Here is a 25152-nt window from a genome sequence, read left to right as displayed (position 1 = left end):
GCAAAAAATTCAAAAGCAAAAAATTCAGATCACACATCTGCTCTGACCGTCTTCCTGCATCGGCGTCACATGACCAACCTAACGTAACTCGACTGGCTGGCTGTCGGTTCAACTTGCAAAAGAATCGATTGCTTATCCTTGGTGTCCCGGATGTGTTATCTGAATTTTTTGCGTCTGAATTTATTTTTATTCTGAATTTATGAACATAGTTGAATTCAGTGACAAAAAAAAAGTCAGATACTTAATTTCATTGCAAAAAAATTGAGCGCAAGAAATTCAATGGCTTTTATAATTCAGAATCTGATGAGACAGATTTACTTCCATACCGTGCTTTTCTGGGGGCAGCAACTCACATCAAGCTCCAATTACAAGCTGATTTTGTTCTTTTTTAACATTTCTTCAGTTAAAGGCATGGTCCTTATTGTAATGCTAAAACTGTTTCATTACATTTGCAAGGCCTACAAGGTGAGCAGAATGTGGAACATGTCGCAGGCACATTAATGCTCCACTCTTCCAAAAGCAAAGCCCACAAGTCCTGTTTATCCAAAAAGCAAAAGCAGCATCGCCACCTTTCAAAAATCAATAAACATTACACAGTTTGCTCCTTCACGTATGAGTCAACAGACTGCATCGACCATCACCGCCCTATCTTCATAACACAGATGAGAAACAGACTTATTTCTCAAAAATGTGAAGGACATATCACTTACATCCTCTGTGGCTTTCAGCATCCCAAACTTCTTTACACACCAGTTTCTTTTCTCAGACTACAGTTAAAGTGAGATATTGTTGTGACACTACAGTGTGAGCCTCCATCGACGCTTCCATTTGAAGAAGAGGTTCTCAGGTAGTTCTCAGGTACCAAAAGTTCACTTTCCTGAACCCTTGATGGGTGTCACCGTAGCTCCAGCAGCTTTCGGATGCAGCACTATACTATCATCTTCTCTCGACTGTTGCTTGGCAAAATTCACAAACACCTGCAAGAAGAAAGAAAATGAAAATAAATCCAAAGAACTCAATAATATACAGTACTGTGCAAAAGTCTTTGGTATTGATTAGGTTTGTTGGTTTAGTAAAGTTCAGTCTTTGTTAGGGCTACACAATAAATTGATTCTAAATTGAAATCAGATTATTTAACCCTTAATAGGTAACCTGGGGTCCCAGCAGACCCCACGTTTTAAATTTTTTATGTTTTCTATGTTTTTATTTGGAGCTTGTGCGTGTTACTTCATTTACCCTCCTAGTATAGGGATCTGAAAAGTAAAATGGAACCAAAAAATTAACTCGTAGAATAATATAGGCAATACAAACATTTTGGGGTCGCCCGTGACCCCAGGTTACCTTTAACGTATATTGATTTATTGTTTTTCCATTTCAGGTATTTCAGAATATGATCAATAATTGATATTATATATTTCTAATAACACTAACCTTCAGTGCTTTAATCTTTTTTGAGTAATTTTAACATCATGTGAGGCCATGGCTAAGAGGAAAACTCTAAGTGATGAAGATATTAGGATAGAGCTTGCAGATTTAGAAGTAGAATCTGAATCAGATGATGACCATTTATCGAATGATAGTGTTTATGACGTCAGTTTTTCTTCTGTGAAGACTGTTTGTGAGCACCTATTCGTACTACCCAATTGTGTAGTTAGTTTAGTTTTTAGTTATAGTTTAGTTTTTAGAGAAACTTTATTGAAACTGTATTGCAAATGTGTTATAGCAATGTAGTGTGTTTATTTGTAACATGTGAAACTTTTTTGAAATTTTCTGTTAACTTTAGTGAAGGAAATACTTCACGCAGTAAAGGAGAATTTATTTGGAAAATAAAGCACAATTTTGTTATATTTTTTTTGTTTCATTGCTATCCTTTCCTACTATAAGCAATAAAGTATTGTAACTGACTAAAAAATAACATTTTTAGATGTTTTTATCACCGTAGGTAAACTGGGGTCTAGCTGGACCCCAGGTTACCTGTAGCTGTGAGGGGCACCATGGTTACCTATTAAGGGTTAATTAGGACGATGTTTAAAAAAGGGTAATCGTCAAATCGAATTTCATCTCTCTCGTGTCTCCGGGCCGTACGCCTCTGGGCTACCATAGGCTCCTCCTCCTAACTGTGAGAGTGGTCTTCAAACACCAGTACAGAAATTGGCGTTTGCTAAGGAGAGTGAGAATTTTTTGGCTAAAAATAGTAAGAGCAAGTCACTTGTGTGGAATTGATACAGCTTCAAAGTTTCCAATGAAGACCAAACCATTCCTCGCTGCAAACTCAGCCTGAAGGCGGTATCAGTCAAGGATAGCAGGTCAACCAACTTATTTCAGCACCTCAAACATCATCACACGTCAGAGCGGGAGCAGTGTATATAGAAGTAAATCTGTCTCATCAGATTTTGAATAATAAAAGCCATTGAATTTCTTGCAATTATCTTGAAATTAAGTATCTTTTATTTTTTTTGGCAATGAAATTAATTATCTGAATTTTTTTGCACAGAAATTAAGTATCTGATTTTTTTTTGCATCTGAATTTTTTGCGGTTGAATTTTTTGCATCTGAATTTTTTTATTCTAAATTCATGAACATAGTGGAATTCAGAGACAAAAAAAATTCAGATACTTTATTTCAGTGCAAAAAAAAAATTAGATGCTTACTTTCAGTGCAAAAAAAATTCAGATACTTAATTTCAGTGCAAAAAAAAAAAAATCAGATACTTAATTTCAGAGCAAAAAAAAAAATCAGACACTTAACTTCAGTGCAAAAAAAAAATCAGATACTTAATTTCAGTGCAAAAAAAAAAATCAGATATTTAATTTTAGTGCAAAAAAAAAAATCAGATACTTAATTTCAGTGCAAAAAAAATCAGATACTTAATTTCAGTGCAAAAAAAAAAATCAGATACTTAATTTCAGTGCAAAAAAAACATACTTAATTTCAGTACAAAAAAAATTAGATACTTTCTGTGCAAAAAAAATTCAGATACTAAATTTTAGTGCAAAAAAATTCAGTGCTAGAAATTCAGTGGCTTTTATAATTCAAATCTGATAAGACAGATTTACTTCCATAAGTGTATTGCATGGTGGGCTGCACATGAAAACGACGTGCTGACTTCAGTTGTCTTTTGTAGTTTTGATTACAAATTGAAATCGAAAATTTTTAGAGGAAAAAAAAAATCTTGATTTTATTTTTGGCCAAAATCGTGCAGTCCTAGTCTCTGTATTAAGATCCAGTCTAGATATATGTGAAGTGTGTACAGCAGTGGCGGCTCGTCGATAGAGGGCGCTAGGGCACGGCCTCACCTGTCTAACATGCAGAAGAAGATAGGAATCACATTAAATAATTTTACAAAAACATGAATGTTTAACCCTTTCATGCATACTGGTCACTCCAGTGGACAGTTCTTCTACAGCTGTTCTCTTGTATATTCATGGATTTTGTTGTTTTAGTTCCATATCAGCCGACACAGTGGACACTTCTACATCATCCCATACACTGACATTCATACCATTAGTGTAACTCTGCTGTTCTTGATAAACCTGATCTGCACTAACATGTTTGAGTGTTGAAGGGGTGGGAGTAAATAAATTATACTTCCTCCACTCCTTTTAGAATGTGCAAATGAAGTCATTCATTCATTCATTCATTTTCTGAACCCGCTTTATCCTCACCAGGGTCACGGGGGTCGCTTGGAGCCTATCCCAGCTACATAGGGGCGAAGGCGGGGTACACAAATGAAGTCATGTATATGTATAAGTTTTATTTTTGTTTTTTTGTTTTCTTCCATGACCTCTTACTACCTGTTTTTTTTCCTAAGGACTAAGTAAGATTACTTTGTCTTGTTGCATATTCAAAATAAACTAAACTAAAAAAAAAAAAAATAATAATAATAATAAAAATAAATTGCTTGTTATTGTTACTAAACTGCAATTAACTTTTTTTTTTGTTTAACAAAAAAGTTGTTTTTTTTTTTTTGCATATTATTTCCATGAAGTGAGAAATGACTGGTATTAGAGTATGTTAAAATGTGAGACAACAGCAGATTAGCAGCATTAAAAAGGTTTTTATTTCATAGTTTTCACATGATATATCAGTAAATCCATGTTTCTTTGCTTCCAAAATTAAACGCATGGTGTCGAGCTGACATTTTTTTTAACTCCATGAAAAATAGGTTCATAAGAAAATTTTCAGTCACATTGTTTTTTTCATGCCTAAAGAGGAATAAAAACACTCAGGAAATAAATGTTGATTAAGGTTCTCATAATTCGTGCATGAAAGGGTTAAATAAACAAGCTCTACAGGGTGGGGAAGCAAAATTTACAATATTTTGAGGCAGGGATTGAAAGACAGTGTATGACCAATTAGTTTATTGAAAGTCATGAGAATTTATTTGCCACAAGAAAATGTACATAATAGAAAATGTTTTTATTCTATGTGTCCTCCTTCTTTCTCAATAACTGCCTTCACACGCTTCCTGAAACTTGCGCAAGTGTTCCTCAAATATTCGGGTGACAACTTCTCCCATTCTTCTTTCATAGTATCTTTAAGAAAGTCCACATTGCTGTGTGATGTTCTATTGGTAGCATGTTCTAAAACGCCCCAAATAGTAGAATCCAGAGGGTTTAGATCTGGGCTAGAAGGCGGACATAAACATGATTCCCCAAAAATTGCTAAAGTTGGATTTGTTGCTGTTGTCAACAAGTGTTTTGGTGTTCTTGTGTAAGATTTTAACTTCAAATCATATTTTACTGCATTTCTAACGGTCTTGTTGTCTACCTCAAGTTCAATTGCCATTTTTCTCATGGATTTGGTTGGATCCTTTAGGATTTTGGATTTGAGAGCTTTAATAAAAGCTTCGGTACGTTTTTTGTTGCTTCCTCTACTTCCAGACTTTCTCGTAATAGTTTTGCTCATAGTCATTCTCTTCTTTCCATTATAAACAGTCTTTATGGACACTCCAACTGTTTTTGAAATCTCCTTTGGTGTGACGAGTGCATTCAGCAAATCACACACTCTTTGATGTTTGCTTTCCTGATTACTCATATGGGCAAAAGTTTCTGAAAAGGTATGGATAATAGTGTTAGGTATGATTATGACATCGATATATGTTTGGTTTCAAAACAATTGACGTAGTGCCTGCTGAGAAAAAACAACTAAATGTTCATTGTAAATTTTGCTTCCCCACCCTGTACATGATACACCTCATGAGCACTGTGTATAATCTGCGTTCAAGTGGAGTTTAAAAATGGTTTTGGTCGTTTTGGGCAAGTGAGCAGTCACATGACGTGTTTATGGTTTGGGGCACAAAAATCTCTCGTTATAAATGGCGCATGCGCTGTAGACACCCCCCCCCAGGGCGCCTAAGCACCACCCACAGGAATAAACGTCACATCCCAAAAAGAACCAAGACCTTCCTCAGAAATCCAAACTCAGATCGTAACACTACTGCTTAGCATTGGAACGGTAAGATAGTACAATGGTTAGCGCGACTAACTTCCATGCAGCAGATAGGAGTTTGATTCCTGACAGGAACATTAACAGTTTAGATCATTTCCACGATGTAATAATTTCCAGCCCTGGTAAATTCCCTCTGTTTTCCGTTGCATTTTTACCTGGTCAAGAGTCGTCTGGGACACTGAGTAGTCTTCTATGTTGAGCTTGTCTTTATTTGCCACGACCATCTGGAAGATCTTGGCCAAGGAGGGTGAGGAGATCTTGTACTGCAGAGTGTTGTGGTGTTTCTCCGTCTGGATGCAGCCAGGGAAGGTGCTCTCCATGAAGGCTTCAGCAGGATTAAGGTCTGGTGTACATCCAGGCTTAGCTGCCCTGATCTTCATAGTCACCACATAGCCATCGCCAAACCTAAGGTCAAGAAACAAACCAGCAATTTCACGCAACGCTAATTCGTCGCTGCAAGACTTTTTTGTGTTAACCCATGAAGACCCAGAGCTACTTTTGTGTCAGTTCCCAAAGGAATTTCTCTCTATATGTTACTGTTCTTAAGTGACTTATCACCATTTACTGGAATATTATCCTCTTTATTTTGACTTTTTTCACTGTAAATCATGTATCTTCCTATATTTAATTCACTGATCATGTAGATGTTTATAAAAACTCAGAGTAAATTCAAAGGTTGTTATATCAGGAACCGAGAAAACTAAAGAAAAATTTACTTTTTCAATAAAATCTCTCATTAACTGAACATAAACCCAGTGTCTCCATCTAGTGTCACTGATCCAACTCCATGGGCTTTACTGGTGAATCAATGTTGTAAAAGATGGTGTTTCCATGGTAACTACGGAGCCTCTGAACATCCGAATGGGTCATATCTGATGACCATGAAAAGATGACAAACTGCCTTTTACACCAATTACACTGGTCAACAACAAATTTATTGTTTAAGTTTTTTGAGCTGATTTAGGATCATTTTGGTGTGCTGAATCAAAACATCACATTAATTTTTCTCAATCAGGTCAACTTTCTGAACTATGCTACATATTGGCTTTTTAACATTTTTGCTTACATTTATGGGCATTTTCACATCATATGATACAAAATTCTTTCATATTTCTTGCAATAAACAAGTTCTGAAGATTTTACTTTTGCCAATTTATGATTAATGTTTTTTTTTTAACACTTTCAGTGCCATGGGCCGATTAAATCGGCTTTACGAAAACAACCTATAAAGTGCCACGGGCCGATCAGATCGGCTTTGGAGAACACGCCACATTTGTGTACAAACAAACCATCCACCCCCATTTCTTTCTCACATTTCAATGACGTTCTTTCTGTGTCCCCCTTTTGAGACCAAGCAGACGGGAATTTGAGGTTACGCAACCGAATAATATTGTTATATCTTTTTAATGTTTCTTATTCTCCGGTGTTTCATCAGAGGGAGCCCTCCATGCCGGGGGGCGGCTGTGGACTCCGGGGGCTGTGGCGCCTTCTCTCACTGGGGTCCACTCCTTTCTGGTGGGTGGGGGTCCCAGTTGGCCCTCTCCCACTAGTTGGGATGCGGGGCTGTGTTGCTGGTGCCTGGTCGCCGGGGTCGGCGGCTGCCTCCTGGTGCGGATGGCTCCCTGAGACAGCGCCTCCTAAATTGATGTTTTACTTTTACTTGTACGTTTTTGTTCTGGTCTACCCGTGCTCAGTCAGTCTTCTTAAGTATGTGTGAGCTTGTGGGTTTGCATGTATATGTGTGTGGGTGTGCGGGTGAGTGGGTGGGTGTGGGTGGGGGGGCGGTACTGATTTTTAAACTGATATGTAAAGCACTTTGTGCTACAGTTTTTAATGTATGAAAAGTGCTATATAAATAAAGATTATCATTATTATTATTATTATTATTATAAATTATGCAAATTACGATCAATAATGAATCGGCTGCGTCCGGTGCGTTTTGGATCAAATCAGCAATCGGTCGGATGTTACCGAGCGGTTTCCTGCAGGATTCTTCAAATATTATGAAAACAACGCGAAATACTGAAAAACGTCCAAATTCTGTGGCACTTTTAAGGCTTATTAGCCCCTTAACTGTCTGGCACTTAAAGAGTTAATATTACAGGTGAATGAAATGGCTTCGACTAGAAGATCTTGCAAAAATAAGCCTGACGTATTCTGCTACATCTGCAGTGAATACATAATAAATAAGAAATACATCCTGTTAGAAAATGATTTTTTTTCTCTTAAAACCTATTTTAGGTGAGAACTATATAAAAAAATCAACTGATAAAGTCACAAAAATGTAATCAATTTTGTGAGAAGATCAAATTTTTCAAAAACAAATTAGCAAAAAAAACCTGACCTGACTGAGAAAAACAGATGTCATTTTTGGATTTAGCGGTGCAAAATGGTCCTAATTCAGTTGAAAAAGCCTAGACAACTTGCAAAAAACATTTTTTTGTAACCCTATTAACCCTATTAATAGAATTAGTGGATCAACAGGTATTAACCCTTTCATGCATAGGTCACTCCAGTGGACAGTTCTTCTCCAGCCGTTCTCTTGTATATTCATGGGTTTTGTTGTTTTAGTTCCATATCAGCCAACACAGTGGACACTGATGCACCATCCCATACATTGACATTCAGACCATTACTGTAACTTTGCTGTTCTTGATAAACCTGATCTGCAGTAATATGTTTCAGTGTAAATCAATTGTTATTTGTTAGACAAGAAGGGTTTTTTTGCATATTATCTCCATGAAGTGAGTAATTACTAGCATTAGAATATGTTAAAATGTGAGAAGACATCAGATTAGCAGCATTAAAAATGTTTTTATTTCATTGTTTTCATATCACTTTCTGATACTGGGTTTTAAACACATGTTTCTTTACTTCAAAAATTAAATGCATGGATATTTTTGTAACTCCATCGGAAAAAAAAACTCGATTGCATTGTTTTTTTTCATGCCTAAGTAGGAATAAAAACACTGAAGAAAAAAATCTTGACTAAGGTTCTCACAATTCATGCATGAAAGGGTTAAACAGTTCCATCAATAAATGATTTTGGTCGACGGTGGATTTTTGGGTCCTTATGGGTTAAAGAACACAATAATTCAAGAATGACTAACTTGTATTTGAGATGCTGAATCGTCCCCAAACACTTGAAGGATCCGTTCACCATGATGGCTAAGCGGGTACACAGCGCCTCACATTCCTCCATACTGTGAACACATAGGATACAATCATCAGAGTTCACTTCCATGCTCATGTACTCAGACTTGTACCTGTGAACTTACCTGTGAGAGGTGAGGACTACGGCCCGTCGGTCCTGAATGACGCTCATGATGGAGTTCCAGAGGAAGCGTCTAGACAGAGGGTCCATACCTGTGGTGGGCTCATCCTGACATCGGGTAAAGAGGAAAAGTTTGGTATCTTTCTTTTACTGGGTTTCCATTACCCTCAGAAATGCACAAAATGTAGATTGCACAATAGAAAACTAGTAATGGAAACACCGAAATGTCGCAAAAACTGTCAAAGATCCCAAAAATTTTTTACGCTCTCATGAGGTGGCTTTTGAGACGTTTCGATATATAGTAGTGGAAAAAATTGTTAGACCATCCTTTTTTTCTTCAATTTCTTGTTCATTTTAATGCCTGGTACAGGGTGACCAAAAAAAACGGGAATTTTTGAAGTGTGTATTGGCAGACATGAGCAAGTTGCAGCACTGCGAGACAGTGAGCTTGAGCAAGTAAACACACCCCCATTTTAGTAACCATGGATCAGTGGAACGGGAAACAGCGTGCATTAGCCATAAAAATGTTTTATAAAAACGGTGATAGTTTGACAGCTGCGCAGAGGGAGTTCCGACGTTTTTACAACTTAGGACGTCATGGTGCTGTTCCATCAAAACACGCGATAAAATGTTGGATTAATAACTTTGAAGAGACTGGATCTGCCCTAAAGAAGAAACCAGCTGAGATGTTGCAGCGGTCAATGAAGAATCTCAACAGCAGATTTCAAGAATGCATTCGTACAGGAGGACGCCATCTACAGGAAGTAATTTTTAAAAAATGAAATTCCATCATTGTTTCTTAAATGGCATGTTTTAAGGTTTCAATTACTATGAATAAAATATTTTTCTTCCATCACTCTCGGTTTTATAGGCTTGTTAAAAAGTTCCCATTTTTTTGTGTCACCCTGTACAACTAAAGGTACATTTGTTTGGACAAAAAAGAGTTTAATTTAACAGCTGATATTTGGACATTTTTCATAGCTTTCTTGATAACTAAAATCACTTAAGCTACGTGGTTTGTAAATGGAAGAATTGTAATACTTTAATACTGGGAATGAACCCCAGGAAGAATAGTCTCTACTTTGATAGAGACGAAAGGGGATCCTTAAATAAATGAAGAAAGTTCTTACATAAAAAAAGAAAGAAGAAAAAAAAAAAAAAAAAAAAAAGAAAGTTCTTACATCAATATCTACGAGGGCTGTTCAATAAGTTCATGGCTTCACCCAGAAATACTGGTTGTTATAATACAGGATGTTACATTCTTTTGTGATGGGATAGTGATGCTTGAACATCGATGGACCAAGTGCATTGCTGTAAATGGAGATTATGTTGAAAAATAAAAAATAAATTATCAGTCTGTGTTGTTCTGTTCTGGGTGAGGCCATGAACTTATTGAACAGCCCTCGTATGGCTTTGTACTGACAAAAACAGTGCTTTTAGACATTCCATGTTTTCTTTTCTGTCTGTTTTAGTCACATGATACACACAGGAGTAAGGACTTGATTGCATAACCATTGTTTCTGATGACTTTTGGTGGTCTAATAATTTTTTCTGCGACTGTAGAAATGTAGCGCAAAAGTGTAATGGAAACACATTCTCCACATTTTCACCCATCTGGTTCCGGTGGTTTTGCTCAAGCCAAACGTCTCACCTATGACCCTGTACTTAGAACAGGTGGTTCTAGTTTGTTTCAGGCAATAGACACAGGGTTTTGTGTAGGAACTGCTTCCCGAGGGCAGGACAAGTCTGGTGACACCAGAGGTTCGACAACATCGCACAGTTCATTAAATGTTGCCCGGGTAATTCAGAAATACTGGATCCACAACTTGTTGGTGAATTCCTGATGTACAGTTCTCTCCCATAAATCCATTATGTGTCCCTGCTGCCATAAAGAAGGACTTTGCCTTGGGACGATTCTACGTTCCCTTCTTCTTTTGTTTCAGTCACTGCAATAACAGTAGATGCAACAGACACTACAGTGGCAACACCATGGAGGTTTTACATGAAACTTACTGGCTCCATCTTCCTTAAACGAGCGTCTTGCAAGAACTATACAGTATTTTACAAGAATTATGGCATGTCACAAGATGGGACTTGACAAGAATCACGCATCAGAAGCCAAACACTCTTCAATGGAAACACCTACAGTACAAGTAGCAATTGTACTTTGTCAACATTGTAGAAATATCGCTTTTATTTTGCGGAAAACTAGAATGGAAACCCAGCTACTGACATCATGACATCATCCTCACCAGCAGCACTAGTGAAGGGCAGCCTATCATGGCGATGGCGGTGGACAGCTTCCTCCTGTTCCCGCCGCTGTAGGTCCCAGCGGTATGACCGGCGTCCTCTGACAGGCCGAGCTTCTGGATGGCCCAGTCTGCAACCTGTTATAAATGCATTGGGTTAAAAATCATTCAACCATAACAGTATCAATAGAAACAAAAATAATGCCGCTTTTACCTGCAATTCTATTTTAGTTTGTGTTGTATTTTTGTTTTTTGCATGTGTTGAAAAAAAAACTCACTCTGCTGATCTCATACTCAGGGACTCCACGGAGGCGGGCGTAGAGGTGTAGGTGTTCCCTGCCTGTCAACAGCTCATCTATGGCGTCAAACTGTGGACAGTATCCCATATTCTGGTGCACGTCCAGGATGTTCGTCAAAATGCTGTAAAGTTTATGCAGTTAGATTAGACTAGATTAGCCTCCTAAAACCCAGCTATGGGTTTTTTCTTCACATTTGTGGACAAGAGTTTCACAACTTTATACAAAAAAGGAAAGAAAACTGTCCACCACAAAGGACATTCAGAACTGAATGAACTGATAAAGGACAGAAGTCTGAGTCTCTTATTTTTCAGACACAAACAGACTTTCAAGGACTCACCACACACAAGCATTTAACCCCCCCCCCCCCCCATCTCCGTCTGCCTCACAACATTCTTCTTCTCTTCCTGTCCCCCTCCCACAACCAAATCCATTGAAAAAGTTCCATCACATGACCACGTGTACTGTGTTTATTATGTCTTATGTATGTGATGTATGTGCTTGCATTATCTCCACTGTAATTCTTTCGAAGGATTTGTGTTGGGCGCTTGCGCACGCAGCGACCGGCAGTGAGCGAAAGCTTGCTGCAAAACAAATCTACCTACTGGTACAAATAAAGTCACCTTGAACCTTGAACTTCCACGAAAATTTTAAAAACTGCATCTGAAAAAACTGTTGCATCATGATGTTTCCAATATAGGTGCTTATTTAATAAAACAAAAAAAAAGCTTGTACTTTGCTGACATTTCCTGGGTTTCAGGAGGTTAAATTAGATAGATTAGATTAGATTAGATTAGATTAGAATGAACTTTATCGATCCTTTAGGAAGAACCCTCAGGAAAAATGAGGTTCCAGTAGCAGCGCAAACACCGAATATACACACAAGAAACACCACAAGAAAAAAGCAACACAATAACAACATAATAAAATAATTATAAGTATATTATTATGGTATATATAACACAATAAATATTATATATAACATAATATTAAAATGTAACATTATAGAGATAGATAGATAGATAGATAGATAGATAGATAGATAGATAGATAGATAGATAGATAGATAGATAGATAGATAGATAGATAGATAGATAGATAGATAGATAGATAGATAGATAGATAGATAGATAGATAGATAGATAAAATCACAGAATAAATTCACTGGTTGAAACAAGTAGCAAAGTAGTGCATAATAATAATAATAATAATAATAATAATAATAATAATAATAATAATAATAATAATAAAAGTAGCTTATTATTTGAAAAGTAGCATTTTACGAGTAGACCAGTGTAATCTTAATAACCATTAGCCCTCAAGAACATACACTATGCAGTTCAACTCAGTTTTTATTCAAAGAACTGATCGATACGTTTACAGGAAGTGAACAAATATCACGTATCTCTGGTGTCGCAGTCACACTTTTATGATCTCCACTGACACTTGAACACATTTCTTCCACTAACCTGTAACCGGCGACTGAGGCCTCTCCTGAGGTGACGTCAATATCTCCTGTCAACATCTTAAACGTGGTGGTCTTCCCTGCTCCGTTTACCCCCAGAAGACCGAAGCACTGCCACAGATTAGATGAGATTGATAAATGAACGACGCCTTCTGCCTCTGCGGTGTAATCTGTATCACTATGGCGACACTAACCTCTCCTGGTGACACTCCAGCGCAGATCCTGTCGACGGCAGGGATCACTGTTCCTGAGTACGTCTAATATGGAGAAATAAAAGCAAAACAAGGACAAAAGTGTCAGTGGAAGTAAGAATTGAGATTTAATATTAATCTATTAACCCAAACAGCTACTGGTGACCAAAATCATCTACTGGTTTAAAATGTTCAAGAACTTCATAACCATTAAATCTATCAATATGTTGCAATATTTCAGCTAAAATGCAGTTTGTCATCTTTTCATGGTCATCAGATATGACCCATTTGGATGTTCAGAGGCTCCGTAGTTACCATGGAAACACCGTCATCTTCTACAACATTGGACCAGACCAGTAAAATAATAACAGTGAAAAAGGATAATTTAATTTCATGCATAGTGGTCAAAGGGGTTCTCTTTTATGTTCATGGGTTTTGTTGTTTTAGTTCCATATCAGCCAACACAGTGGACGCTTATGCATCATCCCATACACTGCAATTCATACCATTACTGTAAATTTGCTGTTCCAGATAAACCTGATCTGCTGTAACATGTTTGAGTGTAAAAAAAAAAAAAAAAAAAAAAGAAAAAGCTAATTGTTATTAAACTGTAATTAACAGTTTTGGTTTTTTTTTTTAACAAAAAGTTTTGTTTTGTTTTTAAATGATCTTCATGCAGGTATTGTTGAAATGTGAGAAAACATCAAATTATCAGCAATAAAAATGTTTTTATCTCATAGTTTTCACACAGTATATCAGTAGATACATGTTTCTTTGCTTCTAAAATTAAATGCATGATTTCGTAACTCCATGTAAAATCAGTTCATAAAAAAAAAAATTTAATCAAATTTTTTTTTCATGCCTACAGAGGAATAAAAACACTTGGGGAAAAATAATCTTGATTAAGGTTCTCATAATTCATGCATGAAAGGGTTAAGTAAAAGTTACATTATGAAAATACTTTACATCTACAAAGTTTACTTAAAAATGTGAATAATGTGAACAACTTGAAACGTCTTAAGAAATAAGTGTTATACTTTTGGTACCTTTTGAATTATTGATGGTGTGTGTTCTTAGTTTAGTGATTTATGTCTGGTTTTAGCACTGACTTTTATCACAACTTACAGATCGCAGTGGATCTAAAAATACACAAAACATTTAGTAACGGGCAGAATATCATTAAAATTCCACTTATTTTTCTTAAGAAATTTCAGGTTGTTAATAGTTGTTCAGCTTATTAACATTTTTTTTGTGAAAGGGTAGTTCGTAAATGTAAATAGTTTCACATAATTGTACTTTTTTTTACACTAAAACAAAAACAAACAAGTGGTGCCAGGCACAGCAAACCCCACCCCTCGCACATATTGTAGCTTATTTTGTGATGATTGTTGATATTTGAATTATTATGCATGTTTTGGTTGTCAGCATATATGTTGAATTTCATTGTGTGCTCGAAATAAATCGCTAAATCAAATCAGCTCAAATTTTGTCATCGATCCGATCCACTCTTTCATTCACATTCAGTATTTGTTAAATATCAAAAATATATATGTGCCAAGTTTGAAGTAAATTGAAACATAATTGATGTTTTTATAGACATTTGAAATTTCGCCCATTATAAGTAAATGGGAGAAGAAAAAAAATATTTAAAAATTGAACAAAAAATTTCAAAAACAAGCAGAGTGATGTCTAAAATTAATCTCTATATCTCTGCAACGTTTTAAGTAAATTAAGTTAATGTTTTTGTAGCTGATTTGAAATTTCGCCCATAATAAGTAAATGGGAAATTTTTTTTTTTTAAATTCATAAAAAATTTTAACTTTGACCTACTTTTCCCAAAATGTAATGAGATCTATTCTGGGTCACTGGCAATCTGTAAACTAAATTTGGTATGAATTCAACCAATAGTGTTGCTGCTAAAGTGTTAAACAAACAAACTGAACCAAAAACAATACCACTTGCCTCCCTCTTCGGGGGGTGGGGTAAAAATTTGGGGTTGCCATTATTTAAAGGTTATCGTGATAGTATTTTACTGGTCCAACCCACTGGTCTGAATATGGCCCCTGAAAGAAAATGATTTTAACATCTTTCATTACGTCCGCCAAGGAGGTTATGTTTTTGCCAAGGTTTGTTTTTGGGTTTTTTTTGTTGGATAGTTAGCAAGATAACTCAAAAAGTTATGGATGGATTTTCATGAAATTTTCATGAAATGTCGATACTGGCACAAAGAAGAAATGATTAAACTTTGGTGGTGATCTGGGGGGGGGGGGGGGCAGATCTGCCTTGGTGGAGGTCTGCACTCTCCAAGTGCTTTTCTAGTTGTTAATATCTTCATGAAATTTTTGCATTTCACAAATTCATCCCACAGGCCGGATTAGACCCTTTGTCTGGCCACTTTTGGTCCACGGGCCGTATGTTTGACACCTGTGTACTGTAAGATTTTGTCTCAGATCTCACCTTGGACAGGTCCCGTACATATAAAATATCATTAGTTTTATCATTTCGGTAAATCCGCTTCCTCTCCTCTGCCACATCTTCATCTTCTTCCAAAATGGGAGGCTTCACCCCGTCTGAAATCCTACCAAAGGAAAACACAGCAAATTAACACACAAAATCTATTAAAATAAGTATCTTTTGTTGTAGCATAAAAACATTCACACATATTAAACGTACCAGTGGTCAAGGAAGAAGCGGTATTGGATCAGGATGTTTAAGAAGAAGTAGACGAAGCCCTCAACAGCCATGCAGCACATGTTCTTCCCAAGGAAGTTCCAACTGTAAGGGTCTGGACTGTAGTCTTCACCTGGATTCACACATAAATAAACACACATCAGTCAAACTATGGGCTGTTTTTCCCTGGACATTAATAACACTGGGTTACAAAAAAATGTTTTTTGCAAGTTGTCTAGGTCTTTTCAACTGAATTAGGACCATTTTGCACCGCGAAATCCAAAAATGACATGTGTTTTTCTCAATCAGGTCAGGTTTTTACCTCCGCCAAGGAGGTTATGTTTTTGCCAGGGTTTGTCTGTTTGTCTGTCCGTTAGTGTGCAACATAACTCAAAAAGTTATGGACAGATTTGGATGAAATTTTCAGGGTTTGTTGGAAATGGGATAAGGAAGAACTGATTAACTTTTGGGGGTGATCCGGAAGAAATCCTGGATTCTGGATCACTTTGAAATTTTCATTAACATTGTGGTAAATGGGGCCAAAATTTTTGTTTCCCAATATCTCGCTTAATTATTGACCAAAACTCATGAAATTTAACTCAGGAATTGACAATGGGTCCTCTATCACATTTCAAAGGCTGATCCGGATCTGATCCAGAAGGTGGATTTTATTTTAAAAAATAAAAGTAGGATTTGTATCACTGATTATGTGGGGAATTTTTGCGCTTGGCGGAGGTCTGCGCTCTCCAAGTGCTTTTCTAGTTTTGCTAATTTGATTTTGAAAAATTTGATCTTCTCACAAAATTGATTTCATTTTTGTGACTTTATCAGTTGATTTTTTATATAGTTCTCACCCAAAACAGGTTTTAAAAGAAAAAAATAATTTCACCATTGTGCCTGTTAGGTACAATGGTGTATTCACCGCAGATGTAGCAGAATACGTCAGGCTTATTTTTGCAAGATCTTCTAGTCCACAGGTGTCAAACATGCGGCCCGGGGGCCAAATCCGGCCGGCCAAAGGGTCCAATCCGGCCCTTGGGATGAATTTGTGAAATGCAAAAACAAAATATTAACAATCCTTTTAGTTCAGGTTCCACATTCAGACCAATTCAATCTCAAGTGGGCAGGATTCAGTCAAATACTATCATAATAACATAATATTAATAATAACAATTTTTTCTCTTTGTAAATGTAAATATTTTTATGTATTTACACTAAAACAAAGTATAATTTTGCAAAAAATGTGAATAACCTGAACAAACATGAACCTGAAATGTCTTAAGAGAAGTACAATTTTAACAATATTCCGCCTGTTATTAAATATTTTGTGTGTTTGTAGATCCACTGTGATCTGTAAGTTATAACGTACATGTGGAAATGATAAACTGCAGCATGATCTTGTTAAAATTACACTTATTTTTTCAGTTTGTTCCTGTTATTCACATCTTTTGAAAGGATAGTTTGTAGATGTAAACCTTTTCATAATGTAAATGTACTTTTTTTGCTCTAAAACATAGAGAAAAGTTTGGAGTTGGCTTTATTTATATATTATTATGTTATTATTTTACTGGTTCGGCCCACTGCAGATCAAATTTAGCTGAATGTGGCCCCTGAACTAAAATGAGTTTGACACCCCTGTTCTAGTCGAAGCCATTTCATTCACCTGTAATATTAAAAAAAACATTAATCATAAATTGGCAAAAGTAAAATCTTCAGAACTCGTTTATTGCAAGAAATATGAAAGAATTTTGTATCATATGATGTGAAAATGCCCATAAATGTAAGCAAAAATGTTAAAAAGCCCATATGTAGCATAGTTCAGGAAAGTTGACCTGATTGAGCAAAATTAATGTGATTTTTGGATTCAGCACACCAAAATGATCCTAAATCAGCTCAAAAAACTTAATATAAATTTGTTGTTGACCAGTGTAATTAACCAAATATTAAATATTCTACCTGCACATTAGAGCTGGAGAAATTATTGGTGCACACTCATTTTTTGTATTCAACCCTTTAACCCCTGACGAGTCTGTGGGGAGCGTTCTGAATGTGTGATTTATTTTAAATAGTCATAAAAATTCAACTGTTTGCTCAATAGGAAAAATTTCAAAACATGCTGATAGAATCGATCTTGCACTTTCTATAGACATCTGAGCATGCTCAGTGTGCCCCCCCCCCACCTAGTTTCAGGCATAAATTAACACACATCAGTGAAACTTTGGGCTGTTTTTCCTGGAAATTAACCAATAAACACCCAAACAGCCACCATCGACCAAAGGCATCTACTGATCTAAAATGTTTAATATCTTCTAATCCACTAATCCTATCAATTCATGTAAATAATTGGTGTAAAATACAGTTTGTCATCTTTTCACGGTCATTAGATATGACCCATTTGGATGTTCAGAGGCTCTGTAGTGAACATGGAAACACCATCATCTTCTACAACATTGATTCACCAGTAAAACCCATGGAGTTGGATCAATGACAGTGGATGGACACACTTGTTTTATGTTCAGTTAATGAGAGATTTTATTGAAAACGTACATTTTTCTTTAGTTTTCTTGGTTTCTGATATAATAACCTTTGAATTTACTCTGAGTTTTTATAAACTGTGATGTAAAAGTGATATATTTTATTGAAATTGTCCCTTTGTGTTCAGTTGTTACTGTTTTTAAAGCTATACCTACCAATGTGGCATTTCTCACAGCACTTAGTAAAAGTTTGAACATGAACAATCCGCCTCTCTCCAAAGCCCCGCCCCCTTCCCTCTGCCTGAGCTCTGAGGCTCCTCCTCCTCTCTCCTCCTCTCCTGATGCGCGATGCAAACGGAGGAGGAAGCAGAGGCGGAGGTCCGGTCCGTTTTGGCGTGTCCGCGGACCCCTCCCTCAGTAATCAGATGCATCATCCACCTGCCACGGGTCTGCGGCTCCTGTTCCATCAGTAGACCTGGTCTGTGCAGTACTGGGTCAGGGTCTTCACTGCAGTGCCCAGGGGATGGGCGCGCGCACTGTGAACACGCGGCCTCCGTGAATTTTCCGTGGACATTTGAAGTTTCATAGCCCATACAATTATCATCCTACATCATCTTACATGTGTGACACCATGTACATGTACCTGTATGAGTCCCACCGTCATAAAAGCTGAGCTTTATGCAGACCTGTTCAGTCCAGTACAGCTGACTTCCGGACTTTTGTCTCCATCCTTCATTCATCAGACTCCCGTTTGTGCCCCTCAGTCGTTGTTTCTGTTCATAAATCCGTTTTTTCCTTCCACATGTGCATGTCAGTTCTATCCAAACACATCCTAGACAGTAGACTGTGGTCAGTGACAGGAGGAGCAGCGAGTTAAGCGTCAGATTCAGAGGGACACATATCGGATGTGAGATGGAGATAATGAATCGGATGCTGGACGGCCGTAATGGATGATTGACAGGAGGCTCAGTCAGGTTCAGCCAATTATTTTATTCGGACCGACTAAAATGATTGGTCAGACTTTTATTAGAAATATATGAGAATTAAACATTTTTGAGTTTCAATACCTGGTGGATTTCTTTTACATTTTAGTTTGACACACACTTATTAGGAGCATTTTAAGATGACAAAAGAAAAGTGTAAAAATGCCACATCATACGGTATAGCTTTAATAGTATAACCCTAAGTTTGATTTGAGCTTTTATGAACATCTACATTATCAGTAAATTAAATATTGGAAAATACATCATTTTCACAGAAAAAATGCAAAATACAGAGGATTATTTCACAATAACCCATTTGACCCATTGACCCCAGTGACCCATTTGGACGTTCAGAGGCTCTGTAGTTACCGTGGAAACACTCATCGTCTACAACACTGATTCACCAATAAAACCCATGGAGTTGGACCAAAGACAGTAGATGGAGATGTTTAAATGTTCAAATAATGATACATTATGAAGAAAAAGTCACTTTTGCTTCAGTTTTCTCCTTTTTAATATAATAAGCTTTGAATTTACTCTGAGATTTTCTGAAAATGACATGATTAGTAAGTGAAATATAGGAAAATACCTGATTTTGTTTTAAAAATGCAAAATAATATAGATGATAATATTATAATAAGTGGTAATAATTCACTTAGGAAAGGTTAAATATAGAGAAAAATTAATTTGGAACTGCCACAAAAGTAGCACTGGATCTTTATGGGTTAATAATCGATAAAATATTAAATATTCTGCTTGCACTTTACAGTTGGACAAAGTTTTGTGGAGCATCTGGTGCAGAGTTGGTTTTGTGTTTAAAGGTAGTTCTTTCAAGCCTTGAGGGTACATATCTTTTTTTTTTTTTTTTTTTTTGAACAAACTCCTTTTACACATTTCTATTCCATTCACACTTACTTTGTTTGGTTTGGGCTTTCACACTTTTCAGTTTGATCTGAGATTTGCAGGTAAAAACCTTCCCCTGGACCACAGTGAGATCTAAACATACAGCCTTTGGAAAACCCATAAGGGCTGGTTTTGGTCCTGGTCGAACAGAACCATAGTTTGATTTATCTACAGCATAAACATTTTAGCAGTATTATACAACCTGGGGGCATTGAATGAAATGTGTTTTTGTGTGGTGCATTCACAAGTCTGTTTTCTACTTGCATTTAGCAGCATTAACCCTGATGTCAAGGCTTGCTGTGAATAGTTTACTACTTAAAAATAAAAGCTGAGCATGTTTAAAGGTACAACATGTTCTTTACTGTAGCTGCTGTGCATTTCATCCATTTAATCACCTTTAGAGATTGAATTCGTCTAAAGGAGTTAACCCATAAAGACCCAAACAGCCACTGACAACCAAAACCATCTACTGATCTAAAATGTTTCATACATGTGGATCCATTAATCCTATCAATACATGTAAATAATTGGAGTAAAATACAGGTATTCATCTTTTCATGGTCATCAGATATGACCCATTTGGACGTTCAGAGGCTCCGTAGTTACCATGGAAACACTGTCATCTTCTACAACATTCACTGTAAAAAATGACTGTCGAATTAACACCGAAGAGTTGTAAAATTGCAACATAAAAAAAACTGTAAGTGACAATACAATGTAAAGTTGTTTATTTGAAAAGATTTTTGTGTTAACGATTAAATCAAATATACAGGGTGAGTCAGAAAAAAACGCTCTTTCCATTTAAAGAAATTGTACTGCTAAAACGGAAACACTGATTTTCCTTTTGACCATACAGTCATATTGATGTGGTTATTGAGCATGTCTGGTGATGTAGTCATAGATTTATTGCATTGCATAAGAGAGAGAAGGTCCATTGTTTATTGGGCACTGAAATACCTGCCAACACAATGTATGCCACAGTGAACAAACTTGAAATTGACAACAATTACAGGAGTTGGGGCTTTGCTTTCACACTCAGGACATAGGCCTACATGACAGTGCCCAGGGAGTTTTCATCATGGCAAGACCACAGCGATGGCAGGTATTATTTCCTCATCGAGTTGTCTGTTTGGGTCAGGAGAGAGAGTGGCCACCTAGATCCCCGGACTTGACCCCCCTTGATTTTTTCTTGTGGGGGTATCTTAAAAACCGTGTGTATCAGACTGTTCCACAAACTCTTCAGGAACTCCGAAATCGCATCACGGCTGAAATCCAAGCCCTACGACGAACACGAATGGCGAGAAGAGCTGTGTTAGAGATGCGACAACGAGCACAGATTTGCATCAATCTGAATGGTAGCCAGGTTGAAGGTCGTGCCGGACGACTTCGTTGAGACAAAACATTTTGATGGCGAGTAAACATGCTGTAATGGTTGACAATTTCAATTTCATTCACGGTGGCATAAACTGTGTTGGCAGATATTTCGGTGCACAATAAACAATGGACATTCCCTCTGTTATGCTATGCCATAAATCAATGATTCAATCGCCAGACATGCTCAATAACCACATCAATATGACTGTATGATCAAAAGAAAAATAAGCATTTCCATTTCAGTGGTACAATTTCTTTAAATGAAAAAAGTTTTTTCTGACTCACCCTGTAGCTGTAGTTCTTACAGGAAGAGTATGTGAACAAAACCAGATTTGTACGTAGAAATTGTGTATTTGTATTGTTTTTAGAAAATAAAACTGTAAATTGAAAAACAATGTGGTGCCGTTTAAAATGCAAGACCATAATATTGAAATAATGGCATATCTGTTTTTTTTATATATATGTAAAAAAAAAAAAAAAGTTATAAAAAAGTAAATATTTAACAATGTAACATTTTAAATTTGTAAATGAATGGGTTGGTAGAGTTGGTAGAGCGGCTCGTCCAATAACCAAAGGGTTGGTGGTTCGAATCCTGGCTCCGTCTGTCCATCTGTCAAAGTCTACATGGAAGACACTGAACCCTAAATTGGTCCCAGTTGGACCTGGTGGCTTTGGAAAGAGTTTTGGACCCCATGAAGGTGTAGGAAATGTGCTAAATAAGTGCAGTCCATTTACCATTTAAATCCAGTGTTAAATCTACATGTTTAAAATGTTAAATCTAAATGTTTAAGCTGTTAAATCTACATGTTTAAAATGTTAAATCTACATGTTACTCCGTAAATATGTTTACAGTTGGATGTGTTTTTTACAGTATTGTTCTGGAAACCACAGCTGCCAGTTTTTTTTCTGTAAAAACAACAGGATTTTTTTTACAGTGTTGATTCACTAGTAAAACCCATGGAGTTTGATAAAATGACAACGGATGGAGACATTAGGTTTATGTTCAGTTTATGATATATTTTACTGAAATAGTCCCTTTTTGTTCAATTTTCACTGTTTTTTAGTATAATAACCCGAAGTTTAATTTGAGCTTTTATGAACATCTACAAGATCAGTAAATTAAATACAGGAAAATACATGATTTTCACAAGAAAAACACAAAATACAGAGGATTATTTCACAATAAATGGTGACGAATCACTTTAGAAATGTTACATATAGAGAAAAAAAAAATCTTTTGAGAACTACCACAAAAGTAACACTGGGTCTTTATGTGTTAAATGTGGATGTCCTCACTATATCACAACATTCATTTATAATGACCAAAGGGAATGCACAGAGGAAACAAAAAATATTGCGTATCGTAGTGATACTGAAATAGTGGAGATAATTGACAGTGGAAGTTTTACTTTGCAAATTACAGAGATGGGAGACCATATATAACCTTCATAATACAGGTAAGCTTTGAGAACTAAATATTCACTTGATTCATGTAATTTATCACCATTTATTATAACATTATCCTCTGTATTTTGTTTTTTGTTTTTTTCAGTGTAAATCATGTATTTTCCTATATTTAATTTATTGATCATGTATATGTTCATACAAACTCAGATTGAAGTCAAGGGTTATTATATCAAAAACCACTGTCATTGATCCAACTCCATGGGTTTTACTGGTGAATCAATGTTGTAGAAGATGATAGTGTTTCCATGGTAACTACGGAGCCTCTGAACGTCCAAATGGGTCATATCTGATGACCATGAAAATATGACAAACTGTATTTTACACCAATTATTTACATGTATTGATAGGATTAATGGATCAGAAGTTATTCAACATTTTAGATCAGTAGATGCTTTTGTTTGCCAGTGGATGTTTATGGGTTAATTAATCCACCCACTGACAAGTCCCATTTTAATGAGGTAATCAACCTTAATACCACTTTACCCATCAGTGGTTAGAATGTTATCACTGATGAGTGTTTTACAAATTACCAAAGGTGTGCAGGTTGTACTGTTCCTGCATTAACAAGGGTTAACAGACCAATTATATAATTTTTGCAAGGATGTGGATGCTAAAAAACAAATGAAACAAAAAACACAGAAGATGCACCCTTGTCTATAAAGCAGGGTTGTCAAACACACACTGGAAAAAATCAAAATCTTACCAAGTGTATTTTTCTCATTTCTACTCAAAATACCTCATCACACTTAAAATAAGACATAATCACCTAGAGAGTAACTTTTCAGTGAGATATAGGAACTTATTTTTAGACAATAGATCTGGAAAATCTTATTTCAAGAAATCTTACCAAGAAAATTTTCACTTGTTCCATTGGCAGAGTTTTAGCTTAATTCAAACAATAATATCTTGTTGTTGTTTTTTTTAAAATTGTTTTTAGAGGGGCGCTTTTTCCAGTGTACAGCTCGGGGACCAAAACCAGCCCCTCTAAAGGGTCCAGTCTGGCCCATGGGATGAATTTGTGAGAAGTAACCATTACACTGAAGATATTAACAATCAAGGATGTTAAAATTATTTTAGTTCAGGTTCCACATTCAGAGTGGATCAGACCGGTACAATACTCATAATAACATATAAATACTGACAAATCTGAGTTTTTCCTCTTTTTTTTTTGTGTAAAAAAGTAAAATGACATGAAATATTTACGTTTATAAACAAGAGAAGCACTCGGATCTGTCGTCTCCCGATAAGCACCAAAATTTAATCATTTTTTCCTTGTGCCAGTATCAACATTTCCTGACAATTTCCTGGAAAACTGTCCATAACTTTTGAGTTATCTTGCTAACAAACAAACAAACAAACAAACAAACAAACAAACACACACACACACACACACACACACACACACACACAAAGCAAAGTGATCACAATACTTCCTGGCAGAGGTAATAAAATAAATTTTTCCAATAAGTACATCATGAAATTGGTATATTTGGTATTAGTACTTCATATACTATTAGCACAAATACTATGAACTACTTTTACTGTGTACTTTTGGAGTAATCATACTCAAAAATCCATTCCAAGCTACAAAAGTCTTTGTTTTTTCATCTGAAATAGGCTTTAAGACTACATTCAATGATGAATAAAATTAATTTTCCCAACAAGTACATCATGAAATTGGTATATTTGGTATTAGTACTTCACAAACTAGACTAACAGCCCCCGATCACCACCAAAATGTAATCATTTCTTCCTTGTGCCAGTATCAACATTTCCTGAAAATTTCATGAAAATCCGTCCATAATTTTTTGAGTTATCTTGCTAACAAACAAACAAACAAACAAACAAACAAACAAACAAACACACAAACACACAAACACACAAACACACAAAGCAAAGTGATCACAATACTTCCTGGCAGAGGTAATAAAATAAATTTTTCCAATAAGTACATCATGAAATTGGTATATTTGGTATTAGTACTTCATATACTATTAGCACAAATACTATGAGCTACTTTTACTGTGTACTTTTGGAGTAATTATACTCAAAAATCCATTCCAAGCTACAGAAGTCTTTGTTTTTTCGTCTGAAATAGGCTTTAAGACTACATTCAATGATAAATAAAATTGATTTTCCCAATAAGTACATCATGAAATTGGTATATTTGGTATTAGTACTTCTCATACTATTAGCACAAATACTATGAACTATTTTTACTATGTACTTTTAGAGTAATTATACTCAAAAATTCATTCCAAGCTACAAAAGTCTGTTTTTTCGTCTGAAATAGGCTTTAAGACTACATTCAATGATGAATAAAATTGATTTTCCCAATAAGTACATCATGAAATC

General features: G+C 36.0%; 1 protein-coding gene across 1 annotated transcript in view; it reads right to left on the bottom strand.

Annotated features, from left to right (window-relative positions):
* Nucleotides 1-376: 376 nt before the first annotated feature.
* The window catches only part of abca4a (ATP-binding cassette, sub-family A (ABC1), member 4a), a 129295-nt gene continuing 104519 nt past the window's right edge, over nt 377-25152 (bottom strand). Inside the window, 10 exon segments of the mRNA XM_030123010.1 lie at nt 377-977; nt 5607-5856; nt 8562-8654; nt 8730-8833; nt 10978-11112; nt 11253-11394; nt 12740-12846; nt 12930-12992; nt 15384-15504; nt 15600-15729. Coding sequence (XP_029978870.1) covers nt 870-977; nt 5607-5856; nt 8562-8654; nt 8730-8833; nt 10978-11112; nt 11253-11394; nt 12740-12846; nt 12930-12992; nt 15384-15504; nt 15600-15729 — 1253 coding nt within the window. The 3' untranslated portion in view covers nt 377-869.

The sequence above is a fragment of the Sphaeramia orbicularis genome, chromosome 20, assembly GCF_902148855.1.
Source record: "Sphaeramia orbicularis chromosome 20, fSphaOr1.1, whole genome shotgun sequence".
In the NCBI taxonomy this organism is placed as follows: domain Eukaryota; kingdom Metazoa; phylum Chordata; class Actinopteri; order Kurtiformes; family Apogonidae; genus Sphaeramia; species Sphaeramia orbicularis.
Note: the sequence above shows the minus strand (reverse complement) of the source record. Positions and strands in the feature narration are given on the sequence as shown.